The sequence below is a fragment of the Buceros rhinoceros genome, unplaced genomic scaffold (genome assembly GCF_000710305.1).
Source record: "Buceros rhinoceros silvestris isolate BGI_N320 unplaced genomic scaffold, ASM71030v1 scaffold18502, whole genome shotgun sequence".
In the NCBI taxonomy this organism is placed as follows: Eukaryota; Metazoa; Chordata; class Aves; order Bucerotiformes; family Bucerotidae; genus Buceros; species Buceros rhinoceros.
Genome location: NW_010398496.1, coordinates 792 through 11,611, shown reverse-complemented (window position 1 = coordinate 11,611; position 10,820 = coordinate 792). Strand labels below are relative to the sequence as shown.

General features: G+C 37.4%; 1 protein-coding gene across 1 annotated transcript; it reads right to left on the bottom strand.

The window, feature by feature from the left end:
• Nucleotides 1-1,773: 1,773 nt before the first annotated feature.
• MPP5 (membrane protein, palmitoylated 5 (MAGUK p55 subfamily member 5)) lies at nucleotides 1,774-10,531 on the bottom strand (the record flags this gene model as incomplete). The annotated part of the gene is made up of 8 exons (XM_010131135.1): nucleotides 1,774-2,382; nucleotides 4,526-4,636; nucleotides 6,029-6,231; nucleotides 6,949-7,116; nucleotides 7,823-7,894; nucleotides 8,281-8,352; nucleotides 9,326-9,509; nucleotides 10,454-10,531. Coding segments are annotated over 8 exons (1,065 nt in total), but the record flags the coding sequence as incomplete, so codon positions are not given.
• Nucleotides 10,532-10,820: the final 289 nt, after the last annotated feature.

The following is a 10,820-nucleotide window of genomic DNA, read 5'->3' as shown; positions in this document are numbered from 1 at the left end:
TCAGCAGCCCTCTTGAGCTGATTGTGACTGCAAGAACTTGGACAGTCCCTACATAGCTCAGCTACAGGACCCTTAACAAACACACTTCACTGCTTTCCATCTTCCTGCCCAGCTATGGAACAGTCAGTAACAAAAAGCCTGATACACCTACAACCACCTTTCTTAAAAAAGAGTGGATTCAATACAGTGTTTTGTCATCTATGAAACACTGACTGTCTAATATACCTGAACATTTTATTTGTCACAAACCATGGATTAAACTGAGAACGTGCCTGCAATGTGAGGCAAAAAGCCATTATTTTGAATATCCAGGCCTTAGGCCAACAGCTAGCGCATTATTACTTCTAACACTGAATTGAACTAAAGGTAGTAAAGTTTCCAAACCCTTTTCTTTCTGAAGCGTCATCACTTATCCTCACTAATTGCTTAATTGCTTTTCAGCCCTAAATACTAAAACAGCAAATAAGTTTGCTTTCTAACAAAACAGAAATGCACTCCATACGTCCATTTTTCAACACAAAAATGTACTGAATGCTAGTTCAGTAACTAGAACAGTTGCCTGACAATTTCTGTCTGCTCTATACTTTGAGCTCTCTAACTATGGGAGTGAATTTGTTCCATGAACATTTGAAGAAAGAATATATGCAATACAGAATGGAAAAAAATCAACTACTTTTTCATCCTTCAACGTCAGACAGGAGTGAACTACACATTGATGTAACTCCAGTGTTTTACCTGCAGGAACAAAGAAACGCTATGGCTAAAATTAAGAGAAATTCACAGTCAAGGTTCTTTGTGCTACCCAAACCCAAGACACCCAAGATGCTACTATTCAGCTAGCTTCAGTGACAGAACAGCCCTACTGCAGATGCACAGCCTTAGTAGTTAAACCTTCACAGCTCAGAATCATTTGAGGATGCAGAGATGTTCCGATTGCTCTGCAGAACACACTAGGATACAGGCAGACCTGGCCTTTTGTTCGCTTGTTTCAAGTTTTTTGTCTATCCATTAAAATATTCCCCTTTCTTGTGACTTCTCAGTCAGTTACCAGTGTTTTACATATACTTTCACTGCAGTACTGAGCAAATGCAGGACAATATGTTGGTTAGTGAATTATAATACTCGTTTATAACACAGTAGCTACATTCAGCTATTTTAGTTCCAGTTAGTTATCCATTACACCAACAGCCACAAGATGAACCATTCTGAGAGATTAAAAAAATCCCCACTACCTTCCAATGTTCAGCACATCAGTCTATCTTAGTCCCTATTCTGTTATGAAACACGAGAACTTAAGTTGACTTTTAAGCAGCATGTCTTATAACTATGTATTTTTCACAAAAATATAACTTCTGCCTTTCTAAATATCTCTACAGATCTGTGGAAAACAGCGGCTCCAATCAGTCAATATGTTCTAAAGATAAACCCATAAAAATATCACTTCTAAAAGATCAATAGAATATTCATCTTTGATTGGACCTAAAGTTAATGTGCAGTCAAATCTGATTTTAAAAGTCTGACTAAAAAGACACAAGGATTGAAATATTTACATTATACACATTTTTCAATTACAGTGCTATTAGAAAGTGGAATGTTTGAGAATTAAAATATGAATTCAAGCCTCACAGGGCAGCTCCAGACAAGAGTGGCATCTTCATTCTGTGTATTTTTTGAACAGGAGAGATTTCTCATTAATATTAACATATTAATAATAATGTAGATTATTTCTCTGCCCAAAGACCTGTAGAATTATGCTTCTGAACTACCATCACGTCCCACAAAGTCATTAAGTTAAGTGTTAAATAACATTCATATTTATAACTATGTGACAGCATGGACTGTATATACACACACACGTAAAATCTTTGCTTTCCATAAGGGTGATTCTAGGTAAAAAATGTGGATTTATGTATAAAAGTAGTTGCTAGAAAATAAAAATCTATCTAAAGCTTTAGAATTTAGTACTGACAAGGTCTCCATTCCTAGACCACAGAGAAAGAAATCTTGGACAATCCTCGGATCAGTTAAAAGCGTCTCAAAAGCTGATCAGCGTATTTTTTCAATAATACGCAATTTCACTGGCAAAGGGTGCAGCCACTGAGGTCTAGAGCTCACACATGTTTATATAGAACTGGGCAGACCTACGCACGACCTCCTTGGAAAGATTTCTGGATTGAAGTCCATTTGTCCCTTGGAATCGCTCTCTCATCGAAGCCAGGTAGAGGGCACCCACTGGGGTTCTGTGTCAAGTTTGTTTATTAACCGAAGTAACTCTTGATACGCCTTATCAAGATCAGAATTCACAATTGCTGTATCAAAGTAGTGGCCATTGTTCTGTTCCATCTCCCTCGTCTTCTCTATGATTTCTCTCAGCTCTTCTGGCTGCAATCAAAACCAGAGAATTAGAGTGTGTGTGAGCCTGTCCCCCACAACAGGACAGGGAAAAGTAACAACTCGACTCAGAAGCCTTTTTACACAATTTTCCACCTATTGCTACCAGTTATTGAAAAGTTTACAATCACGTTTGAAAGCTGAGGGCACTCAAGACAATTCTCTCTGATCAGCCATAAGTGGCAAACGAGTAAATCACTGTCCCAGACTAAAGTAAACGAAGAAGAATTAGCACTGCTCATTTGATGACATCCATCTTATCGAGGCTCTTAAATCGTGCCTGTGAAAGATGAGTTAGGTTGCTAAGCCCATTATCCTTCTGAAAAAGACTGGAGATGGCAGAGATAGTGTCAGAATACATTTGAATAGTGTAAAACAAGACAACATTCCTCTGAAGAGGCAGCGCTACAAACACCAAACAGTCAAAGGCAGCAGCTATCACTGCAATATTTTCACCAGTAAACAGCAGCGAGAACCACGGTGAGAGCCACACATTGAGGGTGATGAATCACCATAGCATCAGGTAAGTGATGTTGCAGAAAAATGGAAAACAGGATTTGGAAGCTGGAAGGGAATATGTCAAAGGAAGAATACTGCACATGTAGATAAATGATGCAGAAGGAGTAGGAGAAATGGTTTGTATTAATTCAGAATTTTTTTTTTTGTTTGTTACACGGATTCTAAAAGCATGTTTATTTTTCTCTTTGGCAGCTTATTTTTGTATTACATAAATGAATATTCAGGTATGATTTTTGAGATAATTTTCTAGAGAGGATATTTTCAAAAGGGATGTTAGGCCTTCGAGATTTTTTTCTATGCATTATATACACTTAAGAAATTGAGAGCCATGTACAGGCATACATGCAAGAAACAGCTTTTTCTTTACCGGAGAAGGGCTTTGACATAGTAGCTTTTACCCAGCTGAAGTAAATACAACTCCAATACGATTAATCAGAAAGAAAACAGGCATAGTTTAACACCAGTAACAGTGTATTATTTTTTACTGCAAATGGATTCTTTTGATTCTGCAATAAAATAACCCCAGAACATATGTAATATGAAGTACTTAAGTAAAATAAAGTTCCATCCATTGCATAACCATGAAGGAGGAGACATGCCCGTTTAAAGACTATGATTATATTTGACTCAAGCAAATTAAGAAAAAGGTAAAAAAGAAAAAATCCCTCTGTTTTAAGACTTGGTCTTTAATGGACTTTTAGATCTCTATGACATCTTAATCCAGGCAACACTTCACCCTTGCACCAAACAAGGAGAGCAAAACAAGTCGTAGAACGCAGTGAAGTACAATTCTTGACCAGCAGGTGTATTGGGAGTCCCTTCAAGTCACGCTGGGGAAAGCTGTTCTTCCTCACTATGAACTACATGATGCTCAGTTAGTACTTTGAAGACACCGGAGGGGCAAAGTGCTCCCACCAACCACTGCAGGGTAGATTTCAGTTGAAAAGCTGAAGATAAACGTATTTCATTATCCTAGCAAAAAGCACTTTCCATCTCATAGGCTGATGAGGACCTTTTCTGAGTTTCAGACATCTTCGTTTAATCTACAGCTTCCAATTCCATTCTGCAGAACTAACTTCTCATTAGCTAAATGATCCGAACTGGATAAGCTGAGATCATGACCTGACTCTGACTGAAACAAAAAAGTGATCCTACAGGATCAACATCAAAATAACTTCATCTGAAGAGTTTAGAAATACATTTTCAAATAAATGCTTTTCCAAGGTCAGGTAAGTTCTCAAAAGAAAACAAAATCATCAATTGTTCCCTAGAATTACTGTCAGGTTTACGTGAAGACAAAATTGGGTTTCCCACAGTTTTGAAATGAAGAGTAATATTTCTGTACCCAAAAGCAGGGACCACAACTGAGACATTGTGCCCTGGGATTATTAAATTAGCACTGACTCCCTTGTCTCATACTTCTCACGTTCCGTTAGGGTAAAGCACTGTGAGCCCTTCCCTCAGTATGTATGCCACTATGCACAACAACAGGTTCAACTACCCCACTGGGAGATTACCGATCCCAAACCAACACTACAAGAACTGGTTACCAAGAGCATTCCAGATCTGTAAATAAAAGTCAGCGTGGTTTCAGAAGCAGTGTTAGACACATTACCTTTGGGTTCTTCCCTTCTTTGGCCAATAAAGCACGTAATCTCTCTTGCGAAGGTGGTGCAACAAATATAATATATGGCTTCAAGTCAGAATTTCGTAGTGTCTTCAGTGACTACAGAAATAGGATTTATTAAATATTTAACAGCTCCACATATGAAAAGGGAATCTGATAATGCATTATTCAGCTGCTGTAACTTTAATATGGTCTCCAAACACAATGACAATTTTACAATATATTAACAGCAATATAAATTAACTGTATCAGTATTATCACCACTCGTGAGTTCAGTCAGCATTTCCTACAAAATTGGCATTCCAAAATCTTTCAGCTTTATGGAACCCGATCATTTACTTTTTTCTGAGAATATTCTTCGTAACTAAACTGAAAGAACTTATCTTCTAGCATCCGAAAGAAAAAAAAGCCACCTACATTAAAGTAAGTTTCCTTCCAATGCTAAGGAATGGCATCAGCTTTTAACAGAGAGAAGAGTCTTTAAATTCTACAGTTTACTTCAAATACTACATTTCAACCGTTTCTTTTTCGAAGATTAAAACACAAGGTATCAGGTACACTGCTGCTGTACGCTTAGTGGTTTTTTTTTTTGTCAGGTTACATTTATATTAAGAGACAAGAAATAAAAAGAACCAAACTGTAGTTTGATTTTTCCAAAAGCTTCCTTCTATTTGTCTTGGGACAAACAACTTGTCTCTGAGATGCATTTTTACAACCTCAGAATTAGATCAATTATCAGAGTGTTATAAATTTTCAACTTATTACATGCTTTGTGATACCAGTGAGCTATTCTAGTCAAGTATCACATGGTCCCAACTGGTGATGGCTACTCATAGGTTCAATACTACCAGACAGCACTGATGCGTCTGAGTTTTAGGGCTTCTTTTGCAGCACCTGTAACAACAGCAGACATATCGTACATATCGTGTGTGTTAGAAATGGGCTGTGTTCCAGGACACTGCCTCTTCTCACGTTTGACTAAACTTCCACGATGAGGTCTGTATGCATAGTTTTGTCTCTTCTTTCTCCATAATCAAAAGGTCATAGCTACAGAGCTTTTCAATATTCTTGATGTGATGTAGTTTAATCCTGTCTATTACAGAACTGCACAAACTTTCCTAAAATGCGGTTCCCAAGTATAATCACAATTTCCCTGCACTTTCAAAAACTTCAGAGCTCTGAGTAGTTGGAAGGCTGAGAGATCCAAAACTTACTTTCATGAATTTTTCAATTCAGATAATTCTCACCAGCTTTAGGTATATGAAACCAAGGCCCCTACGACCTTTAGCACAGATAAAGAAAATGTGTATTTCTGAACAAGGAACACGAAGGCTGTATTCATAACACACTAAATAGAGTTAACTGAACTGAAAAAAACTCAGAATAAACATGAAAAAGAACCTAGAAAATACACTCATTTTAAGTACAGCTCTTTGGATTTTCACAGTAGCTTCTACAATAAAAACATGACAGGCAACAGCTTTACCATACCTGGGTATGAAGATTTAAAAGGCATATCTTGCCAGAGTTGATTACTTGCCGCACGGAGTCTATGCTAGTACCATAGAGGTTCTTTTCAAACTCCCCATATTCAATGAACTTCCCTGCAGCTATGTCAGTCTCAAATGCCTGTCGGGATATGAAATGGTAATCCCTGCCAGCTACTTCAGTCTCCCGTCTGCTCCGAGTAGTATCTACAAAGAAGAGCCACAAAGAAATCGAGACAGTGATACACCTGTAGAACTGCAGGGGAGAAGGAAGTATTTCTCTGAGGAGAGACATTGCTAACCAAGCAAAAAAAGGCATCCGAAATATCCAAGAAATGCAAGTATTTTATTTCTACAATAAATATCCCTGGACATACTAAGTTGTCAAAGGCTGAACCTACATTTAGAGGTCTTTTTAAAATTTATTTCTAGATAATGTAAACAAGTCAAGAAGGAAAGGCATAGTCTCATCTGTGCAGCTGCATTACGGATGCAAAACCAGCTATTAGTTGTTTATAACAATTTATACTGTTAAGCTGTTCATAAACCTAATTCACAGTAAATTAGACATTAAAAAATATAAAATTCACTGTAATATAAGTGATTTGAGAAGGCACTAAAGCCACCTAAATTTATGCCGGTGTATCAGACTCTTTCTTAAACTTCTGTAACTCCAATTTTATTAAAACTGACATGCATACGTGTTTTATAATGCCTCTATAACACTCTGTTGGACACCGGATTTACATTGACTTACCAAAACTACGTTTTGCCACACAAGATGTAACTGTATTTGTCCCTTATCCAAGAGGTGACTATATCCTGCTCAAAACCCCCAAACTCCTATTTGCTATTTTCAACTCGAGAGGATTTGTCTGCAGACAAGGTTTAGAATAAGCAATTGTACCTGCCCATCAAACTTACGGGGAACTGCAGAGGCAAAGCGATCTACTTCGTTATTCATAAGTCGCTGCCGCAATTCATTTTGGCCACAGTTCTGTGGGCCAATCAGAACAATAGGCCGTTTCCTATTCGCTGGTTGATGATACAGCGACATTTCCTCGTAGGTCAAAATTTCCTCGTTGTCGTAATCTTGAGAGAGAAACAAGTCACAACATACTTTACTACTAGTTGCATGTATTGCTTGTCATGCAGCATCAAGTTTCAGACAGCTCCTGACTCTCTGCCCAGGACTGAACTGCGAGTCACCAAAGCAACAGAACCCCAAACATCATAATTTGCCCAGTAAGACAAGGCTTTTTTTTCCCCTTTCTGCAGAAAGAAATTGTATTTCCACTTCATGCTGATATAAGTAGTAGCATAAACTCAGGAAACAACTTTATTGCCAAGGAACAAGTTTCTAGTATAAGAGTAACACTTTGTGTCCAACAAAAATCATCATCCCAATTGCAAAGTACTTTTCTAAGAATACAGTACCACCAGCCTACCAACTCTCCACGAAGAAAGTTTCCAGTTACCGCATTTAATTCTGCAGAGTCAGCTATTACTACAAAACCATGATAAATTGGTTCATAACTGCAGAATTATAAGTGCTTCCATGCCTTAAATGCTATCTGTTTTTTTACTGTCATCTGGTCTTTATTAAAGACACTGTATGTCCCTACATATGCTGCCACACTCTAAATGCTACTACAAACCATACTACTGCTCCCACAGAACATCATCGGGCAGTATTTCTAACATCAGATCCTGAATTTCAGCATTCTTTTCACAAGGCTCTTTATAGAATCCTTTACAGTTGTTTGTAAGTGCACAGTGAGCAAAAGATGTTGCTTACCATCATTTTTATTTGCATTGTATAAAACCTTTTTCCGTTTCTTTTTGTTTTTCTTGGCGCACCACAGTTTTCCTAACCAAAATAAAAAGCATCACAGTCAAATACCCAATACAGCAAAAAAACTTCCTATGCCACCTACTATCCGGATCTTTGGGAAACTTCTTTTGCAGTTTTGAAAAGACATGATATTTTTCAGCTCATTACAACCATTTGGTGTATTTGTTTAAGTCCTTGGAATGCAACATTCGCTTGAGTCATGGCAGAGGAAAAAGGGGGCTTTCTAAATTCCCCGTGCTCAGCTAATTATATTGCACATAAGTTATGAAAAAAACATGTGATTTATACAACAAAGTACTAAATTCAGACCTATGCTTATATAAAGAATTTCAAAGAATCATCCCACTTGTGTTATAAAAAAATAGAAGAAGAATTTTCCACAACTTTACAATATATCCAACCTGATTTTTCTGGCTCCTTGTCTTCTTCTATGGTTTGCTTCATTGCTTCTCTTTGTTGCTGAAAACTTTTTCCTTAATGCATTAATAAAAAAAGTAAAATGCAGTTAACATTCAGAAATAATTTTCAAACTTTTTTTGCAATCAGTTATTCCTTTCACTTTTTACTGAGAAACTTGTTTATTACTTTGAAAACATACTCATCAAGAAAGACTTGCAGAGCATTTGTACTTTTCTGGACAGTTTACCTGGAAAATTGAAACTACTGGGAAGACTACATTTCCCCACTATGATGATACGGTTTTCTGATTGGTTTTTGTATGTGTTCTATTTATACTAAATCTTCAGCCTGGAAAAGATCAGCCTATATTTTAACGAGCGTTATTCTCAACTCACTCAAATGTCATAAAGCAACTGTGACAATGTATGGAATTTGAAAAGCCTTTGGTTCACTGTGTTTAACAGATTAGCAGACCTTTAACGGACTAGAGCACAGTACATATTTCAATACAAAAATTACATTTCAGTGACTGAAAGCACTATTACTCAAAGGCCCCCAACGGTTAGAAAGGAAACATAACTGTTACAAGGAATGGAAGCTCTTTGTTAAGTGAAAACATTCAGAACAGTTACCACGAAAAAAAATACATTTTTCAAATTGAACGCTTGCTGTAGGAAGAAACCTAACAGCTGCTCTTGTCTTCAGAGAACGAGCAGGCTGAAGTCCCACGTTTCTGCCGTAGCCAGCAGAGGGAACTCTGAATCCACAGAGTCACCAAGGCAGAGAAGCAAAGGAACAGGAGAGTAGGTCTTGAAAGTTGAACTGAAAGGTGCAGTGGAAGCAGTGGCTTTACTCTGTGCTTAACACCTCCCAAAGATCAACTTAAGTCAATTACATAACCAACAGTAGGCTCTGTTGCAAAAGGTTCAAAGTTATGGATATTTAAGGCAATGGACATTTAAGGGTATAAGTCTTTGAGAACCAGACTATTGCTCCTGAGGCTACGGGAAACACTGACTGTTAAGCTTTTTCTATAGCTTTATTTACCAGGGATAAGACCCGCCAATGGCTGATTATCTTCATCTCCATCTCTGTAAGCCTGCCACCAGTTTGGATCTTCTTGGCTGATCACATGGAGTATATCTCCTTTTTGAAAAGATAGGCCCAACTCTCGGCAGGGGACGTAAGGGTCATCAGAGGGATCGTAGTCAAAATGCGCTTTCACGTGTATCTGTGGAAGACCGAATGTAGAAACAGAAGAAAACCACCTGTGACTTCTGAAGTGACACCCCATCTTCCTGTGATTGCAGTGGAGCTCCAGTATATAAAAAACTCCAAGATTCTATAAATTGGAAACTATATGGAACATAAAGGAGATACTGGAATGGAATCCTTACCCAGGTTAGCAACGGAAAAGACACAGTTGTGCTAGGCTGGAGACGAAGGCCCGAATGTAACCCTTATTAATTTAAGTCTACGCAATTTCCTCACCATTTTATGAGACAAAATGGCCTGAGCTACTGATTTAAGTTCTTTGCATTCAAAAAGTATCAGAAATATTCTGATTAGTTTAAAATACCTAATAAATACACAGATTGAAATCCATTTGCTGGACTTCAGATGAAATTTCACTTGCAAAGAGTTTTGTTTTGTCACCAACCATTAATGTTTCTGGCTGTGATATAAATCGGCGCATTCCTTCTTCAGACAAAGCTGTCTCAAGAAAACTATGTTAGCTAAAAAGATAATGGACAATGTATACAAAATAAATGTTATTATATATACAATGTATACAAAATACAGAGTATACTGTATTTCCAGTATACAAAATGTTCTCCCCAAAGCATACTTGCAAGTTCCGTCAATCCAATCACATATATGTATATATATAAACAATAAACAGAGAAACTGGGAATTTCAGAAGCACAGGCAGTTCTATAATTTCCTACTATTTTAGAAACTGAGTTAAAATCACACTGAGAGTTTCAGCTTAACACCATCAACCATTTTCAACAGTTAACTCAGGTGTTAGTCTGGTAACAATTAAACCAATTCAAGCAATTAAGTTTTGGGTTTGTTCACAATGTAAATGACCTACAGAAAAGCTTTCTACCCATTGCTAGTAAAACAAGGTATGTATCACCAAGCTCAAGAACTTGTGAAAGAGCTACTTACAACTGTCTCCTTCGCAGGAGGTGGCTTGCTCTGCTGACTGGGAATCAACACAAAGGTCAGAGTACCATGCATGTCAGCCTGAGACAAAAAACACAGTATCGAAAACAGCTTACAGGTAAGAATTTTAATAAAAAACGTATTTTAGAAAATGCTTCAAAAATTTCCATAAAAAGCAGTTCCAAACAGCACATCATTGACCCCTTAATAGTATAAAGACAGAGTACAAATACAGATGCAGTGATTCACTGACAGGCTCGAAAGCCAAATGCTGACACTGAGATTTTAAAAGCCTTGCAGTCCTGATTATATATAAACTATTTCTCTTTGAAACGGAGCAGTTGCAATTCTGTCAAGCAGCAACTTAGGA